Source organism: Oncorhynchus mykiss, chromosome 6 (assembly GCF_013265735.2).
Source record: "Oncorhynchus mykiss isolate Arlee chromosome 6, USDA_OmykA_1.1, whole genome shotgun sequence".
Classification (NCBI taxonomy): Eukaryota; Metazoa; Chordata; class Actinopteri; order Salmoniformes; family Salmonidae; genus Oncorhynchus; species Oncorhynchus mykiss.
The window spans coordinates 20,713,171-20,734,708 of NC_048570.1; the positions used below are offsets into that span (position 1 = coordinate 20,713,171).

At 40.9% G+C, this 21,538-nt stretch overlaps 3 protein-coding genes across 5 annotated transcripts; 1 reads left to right on the top strand and 2 right to left on the bottom strand.

Moving 5' to 3' along the window:
* Positions 1-533: 533 nt before the first annotated feature.
* LOC110525435 (long-chain-fatty-acid--CoA ligase ACSBG2) lies at positions 534-13,800 on the bottom strand. Of its 2 annotated transcripts, XM_021605540.2 has the most exons (16): positions 13,656-13,799; positions 12,861-12,941; positions 11,567-11,641; positions 11,117-11,394; positions 10,221-10,492; positions 9,598-9,686; positions 9,276-9,396; positions 8,948-9,028; positions 8,427-8,576; positions 6,355-6,522; positions 5,992-6,173; positions 5,512-5,745; positions 5,089-5,306; positions 2,003-2,142; positions 1,546-1,789; positions 534-1,073 (listed from the first exon to the last, which is right to left on the bottom strand). In XM_021605540.2, the coding sequence occupies exons 3-16, from the start codon at positions 11,629-11,631 to the stop codon at positions 988-990; spliced, it is 2,328 nt and encodes a 775-aa protein (XP_021461215.2). In that variant the 5' UTR covers positions 11,632-11,641; positions 12,861-12,941; positions 13,656-13,799; the 3' UTR covers positions 534-987. The 2 variants fall into 2 exon arrangements, with proteins under 2 accessions (XP_021461215.2, XP_021461214.2); XM_021605539.2 differs by lacking the exon at positions 12,861-12,941 and having other exon boundaries at positions 13,656-13,800.
* Positions 13,801-14,828: 1,028 nt separating this feature from the next.
* On the bottom strand, positions 14,829-17,112 carry hint2 (histidine triad nucleotide binding protein 2). 2 transcript variants are annotated; one of them, XM_021604959.2, is made up of 5 exons: positions 16,944-17,112; positions 16,508-16,654; positions 16,241-16,345; positions 15,985-16,057; positions 14,829-15,869 (listed from the first exon to the last, which is right to left on the bottom strand). In XM_021604959.2, exons 1-5 carry the CDS (start codon positions 17,049-17,051, stop codon positions 15,778-15,780), a joined length of 525 nt encoding a protein of 174 aa, XP_021460634.1. In that variant the 5' UTR covers positions 17,052-17,112; the 3' UTR covers positions 14,829-15,777.
* A 528-nt stretch (positions 17,113-17,640) lies between these two features.
* Positions 17,641-20,800, top strand: mrps30 (mitochondrial ribosomal protein S30). Its single transcript, XM_021605541.2, has 5 exons — positions 17,641-18,254; positions 18,432-18,577; positions 19,186-19,291; positions 19,916-20,092; positions 20,286-20,800. The coding sequence occupies exons 1-5, from the start codon at positions 17,657-17,659 to the stop codon at positions 20,546-20,548; spliced, it is 1,290 nt and encodes a 429-aa protein (XP_021461216.1). The 5' UTR covers positions 17,641-17,656; the 3' UTR covers positions 20,549-20,800.
* Positions 20,801-21,538: the final 738 nt, after the last annotated feature.

Genomic DNA, 21,538 nt, shown 5'->3' on the forward strand with positions numbered 1-21,538 from the left:
GTGGAACCTCCACGCTTATGGCTTCAGTTACCATATTACAAACTTTACAGTGGGTTCCTGTAGTTTGGTGACATCAGTAGGCTTTGATACAGTACTTCAGGAGGACCAACCACACTGGTACTCAGTGTCACCGTAATATATCACTTTTCCACAACACCTCTCATTGGTGGGGTATGTATCCCAGTTTGTAATACATAGCATTATAAGACCACTGTCCAGGGAGTTCCCCATCAACCTAATAGGCTCTTGCCTAATTTCCTCAGGATGGAGGTTTCAATAATTAAGGGGTCACCTGTAAAAGACAAGTAGCAGACATCCGTGGGAAATCTATAAGAACATACAGTACGTATCTAGTTCAGCATGAGCTATCTCAGCAGAACCTGTCAAATTATTTCTATGATGTCGTACAATAGCTGTCACATCACAGGCACCGTCCTCTGATGAGGAAATTCATAATTGCTGTTCAAATGAAACAACAAAGACACTACCTTGGACAACAAGTAAGGTGCATGTGAGATACTACCAAAGTGATGTTTTTTGGGGGGGGTCCAGAACAGTTTGTTTGCTTTTATTGATCATGTTCATTTAACCCATGAAAATAAACATTTTAATATGTATTATAATGTACACGGAATATAATTGGCTAAAATAAAATGAAAATACTACAGTATACCATCCAAATAATGATAGAATCACTTAACAAACATTACATTAATGATTTTGTTTTGAGGCATTTTCCTTTACTTGAAATGGGTACAGTATAGCATTGATGATGAATATAAGGTTTATTTACAAAAAAAGTGCAAATATCAATGCTGTGAAATCTTATGTACATTAAAACAGCTTAAATATTGATATGGAGCAGATACCAATGGGATAATTCTCTAGGTACTGGAAAACAAGACACACTCAAATGTCTACAGATGCATTTAATAGTCCAATAACTACAGTCCTCAAGTGTTCTCTAGTCCATGTTCAGTTCCTCTATTATTCTTGTGCCATTCCATACATCTTGTTGATTTTCTCTTGGAACTTTTTGACAACAACCCCCCTCTTTAGCTTCATGGTAGGTCCTGGAGAGAAGATGGACAAAACAATCAGACTTACTGTGCTCTCAAAAAGACTTTACTCTCTTTCCCATGCTTCTTCAATCACAACATGTGACCTACTTAACAGCTTGGAAGACAGATTATGCAATGATATCTACAGGAATGTTGTTTGGCATAAACTAGTCACAAGACTGCCTCGTCAGATAAACATTAATGGCAAAAACACTTCCTTCTCTCTAAGAGTTCTTTATATCAAATTATGAAAAAGCTCATTATTTACAACCTTACAGACTAGCTTTGGTTTAGTTATCTATCTTTAGTTTGAACTATATTTATTTTAATCCCACAATGAACAAGAAGCACAAAAAATCAACTCTCTAAGATGAGGAAGAAAATGCAATCCAAGACTATTCACTGCTCTCTTCTGTCACATGCTCAAACAGACAGAACCAACCAATAAAAACCAGCAACTGATTTCTCACACTGACTGACTCACCCAGTTCTCCCCCAGATATAGAGAAATCTCTGTCCAAAATGACCCACTTCTGGACCCTCTGGGCATTGGAGGTGGCCTTAGCATTGACATGCTCTATGCCCTCCTGGATGGCCTTATAAATAGCTGGTTCCTTACTGGCTATGATCTCAGAGGCCTTGGTTGCCGTTATGCCACGCTGATGGCAGAACGCCACAGCCTCTGGGGTCAGCTCGTCCGTCGGCTCGCCATTGTCGTCAACTATACACTACGGAGGGAGAGTGGGTTCAAAGGATAGCAATGATCCAGGAGTTAGTTGTAGTATTTGCTGAACAGAGCAAACATCAAATAGCCTGGTTCCAGATCTGTTCGTGCTGTATAATTATATTCTAATTGCTTAATTCAAAAGCGAGAATTCTAAAGCAAGCCAATGACCATAAGAGTTGGCAATACAGGACACATCTAACGTTGGAGGCCTTACTTTGAGCGTGAGCATCATGGAGAGGAATTTCATCTTGTCTCCGAGCAACATGGCGTTGCTGATGATGGCAATCTCTGCTTTCACTGCATCCTCAATGGGTACAGGTGGGATGTTCTCTCCTCCTGCTGTTATGATCAGCTCTGCAGGACAAGAGATTTCTTTCTGAGGATATTTAGATCATAGGTCTACACGGTGTTCTACTATCAAGAATGGTCCACCACCCAAAGGACTTCCAGCCAACTTGGCATAACTGTGAGAAGCATTGGAGTCAACATGTGCCAGCCTTCCTATGGAACGACACCTTGTAGAGTCCACGCCCCAGACTAATTCAGGCTGTTTTGAGGGCAAAGGGGGGTGCTCAATATTGGGAAGGTGTTCCTAATGTTTTGTACACTCAGTGTTTATTTTTATTTCACCTTTATTTAACCAGGTAGGCTAGTTGAGAACAAGTTCTCATTTGCAACTGCGACCTGGCCAAGATAAAGCGTAGCAATTCGACACATACAACAGCACAGAGTTACACATGGAATAAACAAAACATACAATCAATAATATAATAGAACAAAAGAAAACAAAAAGTCTATATACAGTGAGTGCAAATGAGGTAAGTTAAGGAAATAAATAGGCCATGGTGGCGAAATAATTACAATATAGCAATTAAACACTGGAATGGGAGATCGGCAGAAGATGAATGTGCAGGTAGAGATACTGGGGTGCAAAAGAACAAAATAAATAAATACCAGTATGGGGATGAGGTAGGTAGATAGATGGGCTGTTTACAGATGGGCTATGTACAGGTGCAGTGATCTGTAAGCTGTTCTGACAGCTGGTGCTTAAAGCTAGTGAGGGAGATGTGAGTCTCCAGCTTCAGAGATTTTTGCAATTCGTTCCAGTCATGGGCAGCAGAGAACTGGAAGGAAAGATGACCAAAGGAGGAATTGGCTTTGGGGGTGACCAGTGAGATATACCTGCTGGAGCGTGTGCTACGAGTGGGTGCTGCTATGGTGACCAGTGAGCTGAGATAAGGCAGGGCTTTACCTAACAGAGACTTGTAGATAACCTGTAGCCAGTGGGTTTGGCGACGAGTATGAAGCGAGGGCCAAGGTCACAATGGTGGGTAGTGTATGGGGCTTTGGTGACAAAACGGATGGCACTGTGATAGACTGCATCCAGTTTGTTGAGTAGAGTGTTGGAGGCTATTTTATAGATGACATCACCGAAGTCGAGGATTGGTAGGATGGTCAGTTTTACGAGGGTATGTTTGGCAGCATGAGTGAAGGATGCTTTGTTGCGATATAGGAAGCCGATTCTAGATTTAATTTTGGATTGGAGATGCTTAATGTGAGTCTGGAAGGAGAGTTTACAGTCTAACCAGACACCCAGGTATTTGTAGTTGTCCACGTATTCTAAGCCAGAGCCGTCCAGAGTAGTGATGCTGGACGGGCGAGCAGGTGCGGGCAGTGATCGATTGAATAGCATACATTTAGTTTTACTTGCGTTTAAGAGCAGTTGGAGGCCACGGAAGGAGAGTTGTAATGGCATTGAAGCTCGTCTGGAGGTTAGTTAACACAGTGTCCAAGGAGGGGCCAGAAGTATACAGAATGGTGTTGTCTGCGTAGAGGTGGATCAGAGAATCACCAGCAGCAAGAGCAACATCATTGATGTATACAGAAAAGAGAGTCGGCCCGAGAATTGAACCCTGTGGCACACCCATAGAGACTGACAGAGGTCCGGACAACAGGCCCTCTGATTTGGCACACTGAACTCTATCAGAGAAGTAGTTGGTAAACCAGGCAAGGCAATCATTTGAGAAACCAAGGCTGTCGAGTCTGCCAATAAGAATGTTGTGAAAGCCTTGGCCAGGTCGATGAATACGGCTGCACAGTAATGTCTCTTATCGATGTCAGTTATGATGTCGTTTAGAACCTTGAGCGTGGCTGAGGTGCACCCATGACCAGCTCTGAAACCAGATTGCATAGCGGAGAAGGTATGGTGGGATTCGAAATGGTCAGTAATCTGTTTGTTAACTTGGCTTTCGAATACCTTAGAAAGACAGGGTAGGATAAATATAGGATAGATATATTAAATACTATGGTATTCTCCACAAAAAAACACTGAAGATGTTTTAACTATAGTAATACTACAGTATTTAATTTGCATATACTCAACCCATTCCCATTCCCATCCCCCATATCCCTATTTGTGCCACCCATGAATGAAACACCTACATGCAAAGAATAGACCATATATTGCGTTCCCTAAAGGTTATAGAAAAGAGCAGAGGCTCTGAATTATCCGTTCAGACTCCAGTACTATTTACCTACCTACCAACAGGTTATGGAAAATTTGCTCAAGGAGAAAGCCCCCACTTCTTTGTCAAAGATAATTAAACAAAAAACATTAAAGACTAGTAAATACTACAGTAATATCTGCAAAAACACTACAGTAATTGCTATAATATATACAATAGTTTTTACTATAGTATTCTATAGTAAATTCTATAGTAAACTTTACTACAGTACACTATAGTGTACTTGCGCAAAAACACTACAGTGAATACTATAGTATACTACAGTCATGTCCGCACTTCTATGTCAAAGATAATGAAACAACGAAAACACTATAGTAAATACTACAGTATTATCTGCAAAAAACACTACTGTAATTACTATAGGTATCATATACAATACAGTATTCATACTATAGTAAACTTTACTACATTATACAACAGTATACAAAAACATTACAGTTAATACTATAGTATAGTATAGTGAATATAGGTGTTCTACTATCAAGAATGGTCCACCACCCAAAGGGCTTCCACAAAAACACTCAAGTGAATGCTATAGTAAAGAATATAGTAATACTACAGTATGTAGAGCATAGTATACTATAGTATTTTTTCTTATGGGGAAGTTAACCTAAGGCACAGACTTAGTATCAAGAGAAGGTACACAAAACTTTACTTTGATCAGTGTCTAGGAGCAACTGCATCCTACTCCCATTGACACCCAGCACTGATAGCCATGTTGTATAATGGCTACTGTATATACATCTACAAAATAAACTATAAATAAGTACTATACCCTTTATCCTCCCTGTGATGAATAGGAAGTTGTCCTTGTCATGCTTGCCCAGGTCTCCAGAGTGCAGCCAGCCCTCCTGGTCCAGGGCCTCCTCAGTCTTCTCTGGCTCATTCAGGTAGCCCATGAACACATGACGCCCCCAGAAACAGATCTCACCATTCCCATCCTCGTCTGGCTTGTCCAACTTGGTCTGGCAGCCAACCACCACCTTTCCACAGCTGAGGACAACATCATGATATCAATTCTTCATATGGTGAGACCGAAAAGCAAGAAGGATGATTAGATGTCACTTCATATCTGATGGCTTATCAGTATCAATGAATGATTTGCTATTATGCAATGATAGCTTTGTCAACTACAAATTAATTAATGTAACTGTCAATACAAATGGCAGTTCATATCCCTAGTTTTCCATTTGCTGACCTCATGATCTTGAAGTTATTCTCCCAGGAGATGGTGTGAGGGCCGGTGCTTTCACTCATCCCATACAGCTCATACAGCGGGAGGCTAAGGCTCATGAAGTACTCCAGAGTCTCCTTAGTGATGGGTGCGGCCCCCGTTAAGCAGTTCTTGCAGCGGTCCAGACCCAAGGCCCAGCGAACTTTCTTAAACACCAGGTTGTTTGCCAGCATGAAGCCCCAGGGCACCAGGTTCTCACTGTAATCCACAGAAAACCCAGAGGAATACCATACATTGTGAAAAATATTATGGCTGGAATTGAATCTAGTTTAAGATGTAAAAATACTATTTGGGTGTGAGTGAGGATGCATGTTTTTTCTAATGCTATTGATAAGATCATATCGATGGGTGAAACAAATCAAAAATAATTTGATGCACTGAAAATACACATTCTTTCTGAAGTGTGGGTTTAATGAACAACAAAAACCTAACATAAATCCTTACCCATTCATGGCACTGTAGCTGGCTTGCAATCCGATGGATTTGGCCCAGTTAGCCACTCTTTTCTTCATACCAGAGGATTTGGCTCCGATGGCTTTCATCTTCTCCTGCATCTTCTCCCACACACGGGGAACTCCCAGGAAACTTGTGGGGCGCACCTCTTTCAGAGTAGTCCCCAAAGAGCCCTAGGAAATCAGAAAGTTAGCAGTTATCAAGTCATATAAAGTTACCCCAGGCCTACCCTCCACAACCCAGTCAAAACCAAACCACCAAACCTCAATCAATTATTGCCTTCGTAAACAGCATTTCGAAAGGAAAGCAATGCACAGCATCATTATCTGTAGTACAACACTCAGGGATTCTGACCTTCAGGGCGTCTGGGTCTGCGAAATACGTTGCCCCTGCAAATCTCATGCAGATCCACATGTCGTTGATCTGGGCAGCTACATGGCTCAGGGGCAGGTAGCTCACCACGCACTCCACACCATGTTGCAGACTTGTCATGGCTCCGACCGCATTTGAAGTCCAGGTGATCTGAGGAGAGAGTCAGATGAGACTTTCAACTAATATTATTCCAACCTCCTTTACCACAGAGGAAAACTATATGCCAGAAGTTTTGTTTGTCCTTTACTTGCCGTGAACAATACATGGACAAAATTGTGACACTTTCACATACTGAATTGAGTGCCCAGTGGACCCAGAGCTCCACTATATAGTACATGTAATGTTTCTGAGGGCATCACCACATTCTGTGAGGATGAAGGAGGAGTAACCTGGATACTGCCGGTACAGTAAATGTACATGTAAATATAGAGCTTTTCCCTCACTAGTCTATTTACAGTGCATTCGGAAAGTATTCAGAACCCTTTACTTTTTCAGATTTTGTTACAGCCTTCTTCGAAAAATGATTGAATAGTTTTTTTCCCCCTCATCATTCTACACACAATACCAGTTTTTTTTTGAAATGTTTGCAAATGTATTAAAAATAAAAAAAGTATTCAGACCCTTTGGCAGCGATTACAGCCTCAAGTCTTCCTGGGTATGATGCTACAAGCTTGGCAAACCTGTATTTGGGGAGTTTCTCCCCTTCTTCTCTGTAGATCCTTTCAAGTTCTGTTAGGCTGGGGAGCGTTGCTGCACAGCTATTTTCAGGTCTCTCCAGAGATGTTCGATTGGAATCAAGTCCAGGCTCTGGCTGGGCCACCCAAGGACATTCAGATACTTTTTTATTTAACATTTATTTAACTCGGCAAGTCACTTAAGAACATATTCTTATTTACAATGACGGCCTACCCCGGCCAAACCTTAACCCAGACGACGCCGCCCTATGAATCCCAATCACGTTCGGCTGTGATACAGCCTGGAATCGAACCAGGGTCTGTAGTGACACCTCTAGCACTGAGATGCAGTGCCTTAGACCGCTGCGCCACTCGGGAGCCATACTTGTCCCAAAGCCACTCCTGCGTTGTCTTGGCTGTGTGCTTAGGGTTTTTGTCCTGTCCTTCATCCCAGTCTGAGGTCCTGAGCGCTCTGGAGCAGGTTTTCATCAAGGATCTCTCTGTACTTTGCTTCGTTCATCTTTCCCTCGATCCTGACTAGTCTACATGTCCCTGCCGCTGAAAAACATCCCCACAGCACGATGCTGCCACCACCATGCTTCCATCTGGCCACTCTGCCATAAAGGCCTGATTGGTGGAGTGCTGCACAGATGGTTGTCCTTATGGAAGGTTCTCCCATCTCCACAGTGGAACTTTGGAGCTCTGTCAGCGCAATCATCGGGTTCTTGCTCACCTCCCTGACCAAGGCCCTTCTCCCCCGATGGCTCAGTTTGGCTGGGCGGCCAGCTCTAGGAAGAGTCTTGGTGGTTCCAAACTTCTTCCATTTAGGAATGATGGAGGCCACTGTGTTCTTGGGGACCTTTAATGCTGCAGAAATGTTTTAGTACCCTTCCAAGATCTGTGCCTCGACACAATCCTGTCTTGGAGCTCTATAGACAATTCCTTCGACCTCATGGCTTGGTTTTTGCTCTGACATGCACTGTCAACTGTGGGGACCATATATAGACAGCTGTGTGCCTTTCCAAATCATGTCCAATCAATTGAATTTTCCACAGGTGGACTCCAATGAAGTTGTAGAAACATCTCAAGGATGATCAATGGAAGCAGGATGCACCGGAGCTCAAATTTGAGTCTCATAGTAAAGTGCTGAATACTTATGTAAATGTGATATCAGTTTTGTATTTTTAATACATTTGCAAAAATGTCTAAAAACCTGTTTTCGTTTTGTCATTAAGAGGTATTATGTGTAGATTGATGAGGAAAAAAATTATTTAATACATTTTAGAATAAGGCTGTAACGTAACAAAATGTGGAAAAAGTCAAGGGGTCTGAATATTTACAGAATGCACTGTACATCATCATGTCATTGTCAATACTCACATTGTCATGGCTTAGCATGACCCCTTTGGGGTTGCCTGTGGTTCCAGAGGTGTAGATGAGCGTACAACACTGGTTAGCCCTCTGACTGTCCACCACAGCATCTAGCCGTTCATCAGACACCTCCTCACCCAGCTTCATAAACTCAGCCCACTGTAGGAGGACAGAGGTTGAGTCGGTAACACCTGATTCACAATATAGGGCCAATCCCAACCGTATTGTGTTGGCTTGGATATTTTATTTTCACATTGTCCTTTCCAGAAATGTTTCATCAACTATGGTGGATGCGTAGCCAAGCCAGCCCGGTACAGCTCGATTTGGCTCAGTTTGCTTAGTAATGTGAAGGGATTAAGAGTCTCACAGTTACAGTGTGTGACAGGAAATATTGTGTTCTACAATATTTAAGGAAATACTATGTGCTACTAACATTGCTATATCTGTAATGAAAATCAGGAATGTTTTTCACCCCAGCTGGCTAAACAAGATGCTGCTTATAGATCTTCTTCATTTCAATAGAAACTTACAGTGTACAGGTTTGGCAGCTTCTGTTGAAGTTCATCCTTGTACTGAACAATAGCTTTCAAGTGTGGAAGCTGTTCCTTAATCTGAAAGGTATGAACAAAGTAGGGAATTTATCATTTTGGCACAAAAACAATAAATATATAAATAGGTAATGATCACTCGATCTACTTACAAATACAATTTAGAGCGCAGTATTGGATAATTGTAATTTGAAAAAAAAAAAACATCTTCAGAATTATGGATGTATGTTTGCATAATTCTGTGCATAGGTTATATGGCTTTTGGCAGACACAACCAGGACCACATTATAGTTCAGTTATGGGGTCTCACCTGGAGGATTTTGAGGAGCTGTTTGTGGTTCTCCACCACCAGGACGTTGGCCTCACAGTTGTCTGCCACATACTGACACGCCTCGGGGGAGTTAGTGGTGTATATGCCTGCAGCAAAACCCCTGGCAGACCACACACGTCAGATCAGACAACCTTCTTATTGAGGTGGTTTAGACTGTGATTGCTGTCCTTGGAGTGTGTGGGGTGGATTAGCCTTCTATGAGTAAGTTGTCTAAGTCTCACAGAATGCAGTATGAACAATAGTGCAGGGTAGTGCATGGTAAGACAGTGCATGCTATATGAAAAATAGTTTTTATTATTACCCAGCCAGGATACAGCCGATGTCTGAGATGAACCACTCAGGAGAGTTAAAGCCCAGAATACCGACGCCATGGTAACGCTCCAGACCCAACTACAGTAGAGAGGGGAAGAGACAGAGTCCGAAAAAAAGAGAAAAAAAATCAATGAGAATGTGGCACACTGCCTCATTTACTGTTGACCTATATGATGCTTTGTAAACTGCTCCACTTTATCGCTCTCCGTGACAAGTAACTTTAGCTTTGGATCTAACACACCCAAGTGTTGGTTTTCACCAGCACCATTCTTACAAGGAGACAGAAATGACAATGGGAGAACATTCTTTCTGCTGTGTAAATATTCCTAATCCTGTCTCTGGAGTTCAAATTCTAAATAGCCGGCAGCCTATTTGAAGATTCAGTGATGTTAACCGATCTGTCTTATAGTTCGTATTCTATTAGAATTCACTGGCGCAGTTCAAAAACACCCCTAGGCCTTGAGCCACTGAAAATGCAGAGAACAATCCAGGTACAAGTACATCATAACATTAAGCATAGAAAACCTTTTCTATTAAATCTCACACAAGCATAGACCATAGAGCAACTAAAGAGCACAGACACTCACACAACAACTACATCAATATACAGACCTTAAGGAAGCTCTTGGCCGCCGCTCTGCACTGCTGGTAGTACTCCCTCCAGGTCAGGGTTACCCACTGCCCCTCTTTCTTAGACGCCACCGCAGGCAGGTCTCCATAGATATTCACCGTCTTTAAGAACATCTGGTGGATAGTCATGGGGGCCTCGGATCCCGGCCCCGTCTCAGCCATCCTCAGCTTAACCGCCTGGTCCCTGGAGGTGCACCAGAGCTGCTCTGCTGTGGCCAGGGACACATCCGACAGCTTCAGGGGCACCGAGGCACCTGTAGTATGGGGACAGCAGGGGCAGCAGTTTCCAACCATCGTTGGTTGTTTATGGAGTAATCTCAGAGATTAGTATTCCCCTTCCCTGTTCCCACAAGAATGTAGTGGAACGCAGGTAGGACCAGAAATCAGGGAGGTATGGCTACGTCTGAGAATCAGACTGGTCCAGCTCTACTCCACCCTCCTTCGCTGTCACAGTGTGAAACATAAATATTTGAATTTGAAGCTGCCTGTATCAGATTACTAAAGAAGAATAGAGAAACTTGTGGAATGTCCCTGCCTACCCACCAATCATATGTTAGTGTTGAACATGGCTCTGATTAAATAAAAAGGTTAGAGTTGATTTATCGAAAACAAAAAGAATTACAGGCAAAAAAATCAGTCATAGATCAAATAATAATTGACTATTTATGAGTGTCTGTAACCCTTAAATGATTATGCTTTCGGGCACAGTTCTGTCAACCTCTTAAACAAATGTCTTTATAGCTGCTGTATTATGAATTACAAAACACATATCATGTGCCTCTGACAGGTGATAAAACATCTGATCTGCTTCAGTTAGGTTGAGTCAATATCCTATATAAAAAAAAACGTGTAGCCCTACCACGATACGCTGCTATTACCTGAGAGAGGATCCCCTTGAGGTCCCGCTTGTCCAGGGGATCTGGGTAATTTGGCTGGTGCTTCAGGTATTCTTGATGGGGTTATCACTGCAGGTTCTACAGCAACTGACTCCTGACTGTCTTTGTCTTCTCCATCAGACTCTGACTCTGAGTTTGGTTGTGGATGGTCTACTACTCCTCCGTTGACGAGGGGACTGCAGTAGATTTCCTTCTGCTGAAGTTTGGCAACTGGTACTAACGGTTTGGTTTCTCCAAGAGGAATGCCAATCACACTAGAACTGGAATAAAACACATTTAATAAACACTCAGTCATTACAACACAATTAATAAACACTCAGTCATTAAATACGGTACCATTATTTGGTAAATATTCAGTAATAATAAAATGGAATTTCAACAGTCCCGACAGAATTAGTCTCCAGCATAGAAGGTTACGATAGGTCCACATACTTCTCAGAACTCTTTTCTATGTCAGGAACCCCATTGGTGAGAACAGAATCCTGTTGGTCAGACATCTTGTAATTGCTTAAATAAAAGAGGTCAAATATCAACGTTAGATATGCAAAAACCGCTAGATCAACAAATGAATAAAATCTCTATCTAGGTCGTGCAAAGGCTCCTGATATTCTACTAATTTCAAGAAAATAAGTGTTTCCTCCTGGATCCTTATATGAGTGGCTATTGCAACATGACAGTGTCAGAGGCAGTGTGCCAATGACTGCTTGGTTAGATTGATAAAGAATGGCGAAATTAAGGGGTTTGTGCCAAAAACGCGTAACATTTTGCAGAGCTTTTTCCAACCTTTAACTTAAATACAGTAGGTTACAGCAAGACAGTTGACCAAGAAAGGGACATTGAAAAAGGGTCTGAGACAGCTAAGGGGTGAACATGTATTTATGGTGAAAAAAACGTTTTTGTCTCATCTTGGATAGATCTGTCAGGATTCTGTACAGTAGTTACCTTCATACACACACATAGTGCATGTTTTGGTTATTACATGTCTGCAAATACAGCATAGGCCCAGAGCATGTATTGAAGTGTATATGAAGTAACATGCTGGGTTGCTTGCAACGTTGGGTTAATTGACCATGATACCGATACCTCATCATTATCTCTGGCATGAAGTCATTCATGCTATGATGGACAATTTCAGTGAAATTGTGCCATCTAGTGTTTTTATCTTGAAATTGTGAAGACAATTTTCAAGCGGAGCCACTATAGTTTAGCTATGACATTCAGATCATGAGACCATGTCTTGAGTACACAATATTGCCAAGAAGTTTTTAAACATGTATGGAGAGAAAGGTGCAGTTCAAATTCCAAACAAGCAGTTAAAATGTTGAGACATAGAGCTTATAACAGTGATAGGAAATTTGAATCTGGTTCATGAGGACATTCCTATAACTATCACTATCAACACTTAAAATAGAAAAGGACAGAAGATCTGACCAGATAGATCGGATAACTACGGGCCAAGATTTCTCTAGAGCAAAGTTCATCATAATTGCAAAACGATTGCCTGTGTTATGTGGCAATATAGTAGCCACTAAACTTTTGCAAACATTTCTGCTCACTGACAATTGACTGTACTACATCAATTGGATATAATCTCTTTGCTTACATCTTAAAAGATGATATATTCAAGGTAGCAACTTGACACAAAAATATACAGTGGTAGCTATGCTCCTACATGTACATTTAAAATATTGAAATATATTTTAGAAATATTTGTATAGATGCTCACAGTCTGTGTGTATCTCTCCAACAGCAACAGCCTCAAAGTGACCCAGTTTAGCATGGTTTTGTTTTGGATTTAACAAGAGACCTTGTAGCAGGAGACAATAAAGAAGAAGCTTGAGCCTGTTGGCCAAACAATAAAACACGAGGAACCAGCTTGGTTCAGTTTAGTTCGAACATGGTTTTACATTTATGTCCTGAGATGTAGGCTAGGTCATGTTTGTTTGTTTGCTTTGAACACATGTCTGTATATACTGTATATCTCAGGCAACCAACGCTTGAGGCTATTATAGGCTACTGGTCACATTTTCTCACTCTGAACATGCCTTCGCTACTGAGATTCAATTGGGAAGGCTACTGTATTGTTACCAGAGGGCAATCTAAAGGTCAAAATCACAGATAATCTTGGTTTTAATGGTTAGACAAATACATCCAATTATACGCAACTGAACACATCCCAGCATCAGTCAATGCTTTGGTGTAGATAATGACTACCACATTTGTCTTAATACTAAATATTCACAAAGGTTTATAATGCAAGAACTGTTTCAAATTGATTTCACAAACCAAGACAGACAGACAAATGACCCCTGTTCACCACTCTGACATGTGAGCAAGGACTGTAGGAACATGTTGCAAGAGCTGTCTGTGAGTTGTAGATTGAGGTGGTGCTCTGCCACATCAAAAAATAAGCATATTGTGAAAGAGTCCAAGGACACAATAAAAAAGAGATGAACTAATTCCAGAGTAGTAATATTCAGCAGAATACCATTCTATTGAAAAGACAGATATGATATCCTACCTTGTTCTGAGACCTTGTTCAGACAGGGATAGACAGAGTCAGGTGCTATATGATATCAACTTGGCAGGAGAGTGCAGGGAAAACTTGGATGGGCCTCGATGTGATGTGCACACCATGGGACCCAGGACAGCAGCTGATAAGCCTGTGGAGGTCTTGTACGGGTGACAGTACCGTCCCACTCAGGTCCGTCTGCACTCTTACGTAATTTCCCCCACACCTACTATGGGTCAAATGGCTAGTTAACATTCCACCAATAGACTTGAAATAAGGTCCCCTTCCGCAGGAATATGTGCTGGAAACTGACAAGGAGGCTGTTTGGGGGTAGCAGACTACATTACAGCATAGGGATCGGAGTTAAGCCACTGTTGACATTGCTTGCCTGTTTAAGTAAATGTAAAACACAGTTAAGAACAATTTCATTAACTTTTTTTGTGCATAGAGGACAAATATCTCTGATTCAAAGTATATTCTAAGAATATGAAGTAGAACAACCACTTTCGGTTAAGACACTGGTCATTTAGACTGGACCAAAGCAAGTTATCGATTCAGCCCTTATCGGATTTATATAATCGGGATATAACATGAATTGATAAAGCAAGATAACTTCTGAAAGTTTATGAGAAGAGGATACTTTGACCCACAATACACAGATCTTTCATCTGTGGAACAAACAATGCGCAACAATACCTTTTGTGCTGTGAAAAACATCTGCATTGAACATTTTTTAACAAATGAATGTGATCTAAGTTGTGTTCTAAGATTAATAGATATTGCTATTGACCTGTTATTACATGTATCTCTGGGGGTTCAATTCTGTATCTTAGGTCAAAGTATCGTTCTTATTTCATGTATTGAGGGGTGTTTGTGCGATTTGAGAATTACAAGTCTGAACATGGACATGGGGTTTTAGTAAATGCAGGTGAAAGTTCAACCATGCACTCCAGATGATACAGAGTAACCTACAGTATATCCTGGGCACCAAGGTCATTTAGTCATACCAACAGTCACACCACACCTGCTCTCAGTTATATTGCTACAAAATGTTTCTGGAGATCTGCCAGAAATATTAAGGGGGCTACAATATCAAAATAGCACATAGTAACAACATCTAACGTATGTGAAACCTGTGACATCTCCAAAACAGTTACTTTCATTTTGACAAATGTAGAAATATTGTTTAAATCATTCACACAACTTTGTTTTATTCCATATTTGTATATACAGGAAAACTGTACAAGTACATCAATCAACATATCACATTACACAATAGTTAATTACATAATAGTTAAATAGGATGAAAATATTTAACTTTGGAAAAAATCAAATAGTCAGACTCAAGAGCTTCATTATATTTGTATGAAAATAAAGTTAAAGGGCCACTGCACTTCCTGATTTGGCCTCAATTTAAATTTGGTTCATTAAGAAATGCTAGTTGCCATGACTGAATTCAAACATGAGTTGGTTTCAGGTGTGGTTTTATTGTGGGTGTCTCTTGTTTGTGTTTGCAGGTGGGAAGAGGTAGCCAAATTATTTTGCCAATTATCTTAAAAAAACACCAATAAGCCAGCTGGTGTGCAACTGTGGCAAAGTTAGCTCGACTTTGGATAACATATCTCCGGGGATAGTTAGCGACCATCAATAAATTACACAATGTAAATTACAATATTTTCATGTTGCACACCTTTAAGTTCTCATTAAATGCTTTCAATATTTATATGAATTTCTACAATTTATAGTTGGTTTGAGGTTAAGTCATTGACATTTGGAGCTATTGGAATTGTAACATATTGTCCCATGTACATTGTGTAATTTACTGATGGTCCGTAACTAGCCCCATGATTACTTAATGGGTGCTGCCAGATGTGGGAATTTGGGCAGGGTTGAAACAAACCCTACCTTAATATACATTGTGATGCAGTCCTGACCACAAGTGTCACAAAACTATTTTTGGACAAAACAGACTTTATGAACACAATGATCAAATTTACACATTGTAGTCAATTTTGACAGTAGAATAATGTTGCCGACTAATAGCGAGTTTTCTAAATGAGAAGTTGTTTTTTCGGGGCAGTTGCTCTTTAAGGTTAACATGAAACTAACCCCTCTAAGACAGGAAGTCCTGTTAACCTGGAGGCCAGTTCAGCTGTCTGCCTCCCAGGACGTGGATGTGAAGGTGGTATACAGACTGGGCACCATGCTTCCCATCGTTGATCACTGTGGAAAATAGAAATGCAGTTACATATTTATAACAACTAAATTATGTCTCTGTGAAATGCCTTAAGCTCATATGTAGTTTGACACTACTTATTATGGTCATCTTAATACTTACCCATTCTGTAACCTTCGTGCAATGCCTCTTTCTTCGCCACATTTTTTGCAACCACTAGGAGGTGACCTAACAGCTACATAAAATAGCAAAGTGTTTTTAAAGTAGAAGGACAATCTGGATTGAGACAAATTTTGAGCAGGAACCAGGGGGGGGGGGGGGGGGGGGGAGCAACACATTTCAACGTAATAGGATTCTTTTGTGTGATCAAAATCAGAAAATGACATAAAGAGAAAGTAGAGACAAATCAGTAGGCTACCTCAGCATCATCATCTTTAACTTCACTGATTTTGGGGATAGGGTCCCTTGGAATAACCAGGAAGTGCACAGGGGCTTGTGGACTGATATCTCTGAAAGCTAAACACTGAAGAAAATGAAAACAACAAAAACATGATAACATTCCAAAATATTGAACATCAATATAATGTTCAATATACCCTGTGGCTGAATATTGATCATATATTGTCTACGTGGAGTACAGTAAAATAAACATACGCATGTGAATACGTCTGTGTGCAGTGTATACCTTATCATCTTCATAAATGATATCTGCAGGAATAGTTTTGTCAATCACTCTGGAAAAGATAGTTGGTGCTGGAGATCCATATTTCTTGCTTGCTTCTTCAGCAAGACGCACCTCGTCATTTTTTGTGTTTGATATGCATACGTGTCTCTGTGACATGACAAACAATAACAGAGGTTGACAAATTAGCAGGTTGCATTTTTTTTAACATTAGCTTCTGTATTGATCTTTAGAAGAATGTATGTTATTGTAAACACTGCAGTGCATATACTGCGACACCGTCATTTGCTAAACGCCCATGAACCATTCTAACAGCCCGAATCTCCTGGTGAGTGTGCACTGCTCCTGTGCCAGCTGGAGGACACACATGCCCATGACCATGACGCTCCCCTAAAGTCAACAACACGAAATTGTTAACTACTAAGATTAAAACAATTACGTTTATTTTCAGAATAGCTACCTCTGCTCGGCATGCAGGGCGCAAAATGCGTGAATGGTAAACACTTTTCCTGAAGCATTGTGTCGGCAAAAGTTGGCGAAAATTCATAGCTATGAGTGCACTGTGCAAATTCCGTTTGGAGAGTTGCAATCTTACCGGATATGATGTCTGCGCTGCCCCCGGGTCATAATTAGTTAACACATCCACAAAGTCATAAGCCTCGCCTATTTCTACAATTTCTCTTTTTAAAATTAGATGTTAAATATAAGCCTAACTTTAACTATAACATGAACCATACTGCTAACCGTATGCCTAATCTTAAATTAAAAAGCAAATTTTTGTTTTCATACATTTTTACGATATAACCAATTTTGACTTTATGGCTATGTTATCTAGTGTGAACCCTCTCCCGATGAAAAAGTTGTATTCATGAATCGAAACGTTCTCTTGTGTTTCAAAACGATTACAATTTCAAACGTTTGGCTCCCGTGATTGGTGTAAGATGCTGTAAACATAATATTTTCGATTCAAATAACCATTCCATTAATAGCATACACATTCCGAAAACAACACTAGAGAATGAGTGGCCCAGAAATATTTTTCGCTCGAGCAGTATTTATTTTTATCCTCCACGTGGTGGCGATATTCTGCATTTAACCAGTTTGCACGAGACGCACGAGAAGAAGAACTCGCCCTCGTCATCAGCGACAAACATGGCGGTGCGCACTCGCTTGCCCTTGCAGTCATTACTTCATAAAAAAGGACATGTGTTTAGAAACGACCGGATCGTTCATACAAAGACAGCAATTCAGGAGCCTGTATACCCTCCCATTGTACCTTCGCTGACCGCTAAAAGTAAGTCTGCAAAAAGACGTCAGATTGCAGAACATCTTGACAAAGTACGTGCCGCCGATGTGCAGGAAAAATTGACATTCCTCACACGAGTTCAGCGAAAGAAATATGTGTTGTGTCCGCAAACCTTTGCTCTTAATGCTGATAAATGGTATCAGCACTTCACAAAGACTGCATATCTACCTGGCTTACCTGAGAAGTTCATTGTTGAAGAGACCAAGGAGGAATCGGTACCTGACTTTCAGAATGCGTCATCCACCATTGACGAAACTGCATTTGCTGACATCCGTTCCCATGTCTGCCATTCAATTTTACAAGAGAACTGGTACATGAAGAAACGTCAACCGTTCTTGCAAAGGGAACAAGAACATTATGTGGCACCTTTTCTGAGAAACTTGGTATCTGGACTCACACACACTATGGCCAAACACAACCCTGTACTCCAGCTGTCAAGTTTAGGTAAACCATTAATTTGTTCATTTATTCATAATCACTCCTGATTCCACCCTCAGTCCAAGGCATGATGTGTAAGCATTAAAAAGTCATCAGTGGCACTAAATCATATGTAAGGGGAAGTTGTGATTATGTCGGTCTCTGCTATGCAAAAGACTCTCTCTTACATCACTTTCTGTTTAGATCTTGACCCTCAGGTTAACTTCTACTGGATGAGAGGGCAGAGGACCATTCCAAGGGGACATCGGGGTGGCCGCGTCGAGCCAATCAGATTCCAGATTGACGATAAGCCACACAGTCAGATAAGGATACCTCAACAACTTCCACAGGTACTACATACAGTCACTAGCAGATTGGAAAGGGCTAATATGATGCTCCATTAGCTGTTAAGATAGTTACTGTTTGGAGAAGTACAACAGTAACAACTTTAATTTGAAAATACTATCTTTGTTATCGATTTGGCCAAACATGTATCTTCTAAAATGTCTTTGTCCAGTTGCAGGTGGTTCGTTTAAATTTAGTACATATTGTTGGATTACTTCATGGCGCAAAACATTTATTTATTTTAATAACGGAGTATTTTTTTTAAAAATTTCAATCGAACCACCTGCAACTGGACATGGACGTTTCAGAAGATACATGTTTGGCTGAATCAAGAACTAAGGTAGTATCTGCAAGTCAAGGTTGGTGGGAAATTTTGTGCTACGCCAAACAATACCTTTCCTGTAACGGCTAATGGAGCATCATCACATTAGCCTGTTAAAAGCTGCAAGAGACATACACAGCAACACTGATCCAAAACTCCGTGGTCATCTGGCTATTATCATACATGAAACATTGATGTGAAGCTGGGATTTGGCCAAATGTTGTTTGTTTTTTTTGACCTACATTTGAGTGCAAGTAGTTTCCAAATAAATCTCCACTGACCCTCTTCCAGTTTGTCCCCCTTGAGGTGGTGATGTCTGCTGAAGTCCCAGAGATAAAGTTTGCCCCAGACCTGCTTCCCATGTTCAGGAGACAGTATGAGAACAATATCTTCACAGGTAATAATGGAGTAGACCAGGGTTCCCCAACTGGTGGCCCGGGGGATAAATTTGTCCCGCAAGTTATTTTTATTTGGCCAACTAAATTTTCAGTGCAATTTGTTCTTGTGCTTCTTACTTTTTTTATTGTTGGACATAAGACAGTAAAAACACCAGCAAATCAAGTGATTTTAATTTTGGAAATCTATTCCAAAGTATTCCCACGCATAATGGAGCGATATGTGATCATATACAAATGTAAGCAAGGTTTGAAATGGTTTTAGTCCAATATTATATCTGTTTGGGCTTCTTGCGGTCAATTTGCAGTCTACAAATTTATTTAGAATTATGTTCTGGCACCCTGACCATCAAGAAAAAAATCATCCCCCAGATGAATGTAGTTGGTGATCCCTGGAGTAGGCTTTGGATGTAAAATTGTCACAAGGTGTTGGTTGTTAATTTAATAATATTGATCAAAGTATTTGCGCCTGTCTGGCTGCCGGTCTGTTTTAGCCTCAGCCATTTACTTTGTCATAGTCATAGGTGGTGCATCAACCAACTGCAACCACTAGTGGTGGTAGTGTCAAAGTATTCTGTGTGCGTGTATATTTCAACGTAAGTCTTTTCTCGTCTTTACTTTCCAAGGAGCCAAGCTTCATGATCCAGGCTGTTACGGCCACACCCAGTTCCACCTGGTCCCTGACAGGTACCGCAGGGACAAAATGGCCAAACGGAATCTGACTGACCAGATCGAGGTCTACCTGAGAGCCAATGGCATTGCCAGTCTATTTGCATGGACAGGAGCACAGGCCATGTATCAAGGTGTCTAGTCATAACTTGAATATCAGATGTTATTCTCCTTACCTACCTGAGAATAATCAGTAGTTAAAAAAAAAAATCATTTTACCATTCAACTGTTTTCTCTCTGACTGCTCTTGAATTAATATATTCTTAATAGTTGTGAATAACACCATTTGTTAAAGCACATTTGTAATCTTGAACAAAACATCACCAGGTTTCTGGAGCCATGAGGACGTGACCAGGCCTTTTGTGTCCCAGGCTGTGATCACAGACGGCCAGTACTTCTCCTTCTTCTGCTACCAGCTCAACACCCTGGGCCTGTCCATGGAGACGGACGCTGGGAACCCCAGGAAGAACGTGTGCTGGGGGACAGACAGCATGCGTCTATATGAGGGGGTGAAGGATGGGGCTGTGGTGGGGCTGGACGACAGGGTGCTCAAGCTCCTTGTCCAGTTCCTACTGAACAGGTCAGGTTGACATGGAGAGTTTAGTGTTTGTGGGAGGAAGGAAGGAAGTGTTTTTGTTGAAGTGTTTCCATCTGTATTCAACATTGGCCAATATCAACTAAAGGACACAACTGAGCATGCATGCAGTACATCGCTGGTATAATCTGGCAGAATGTATTCATGTAGAATGGAATAAAAACATTGTTTTTAAATGGACACTGTTGCATACAGGTCAGTGGGTTGTTTTTCAGCTGTGTGTATGAAATTAAATGAATGCACAGTCCACAATGTTTTCAAACTGATTGTTCGTCACTACATGGTGCTTAGTCAGTGGGAAAACAGCACAAGTCTTTAGGTACACTGACAAGGCTGATCTATCATTAGATTTGTATTTACCATCCACATACAACAGGAAAGTTACATCTGAGTTGGAACAAAAACATGAGGTATAGGGACACTGCTTTAACATTTACAGATAATGTAAAATAATCAGGCATCATATGGGGACTTCAAGGGATTCATTGTCAGCAAAGCAGAGAAGTGACCTGTTTATAAAAGTATAAGGAGCTGCACACAAACTCATTTGTGTAAGTGATAAATTAGGTTGAAGATGGATAGGCTAGAAAAGTGCAAGAGTAAGAAGTCTTGTCAAACAGGAAGACGTTTGTATTTCTGTTAAACCACAGACACACATATCCTGTTAGGCAACAGAAGGCCTCAAGCTGTCACCATCCGAACAAAAACACTGCTCCGATATCACTGCTATTTTTACTACCTCAGATACCAGTAGTATGATGGTGAATGAAACAAACATAGGGATCATTTGTCAAAATGCAGAAAAAGTATTGTCCGTGAACATAATTGTTGATCCAAAAAGGAACATATTTTACTAAGATGGCTCAGTATATCCAACTTATGACATACAACACACTACCTGCCAAATTTAAATCTATTTTCGCCTCTGTCCGCACCACTAAAGACGCATGAGTAATTCCCAAGGGTATCTCCATTAATGCTGAAC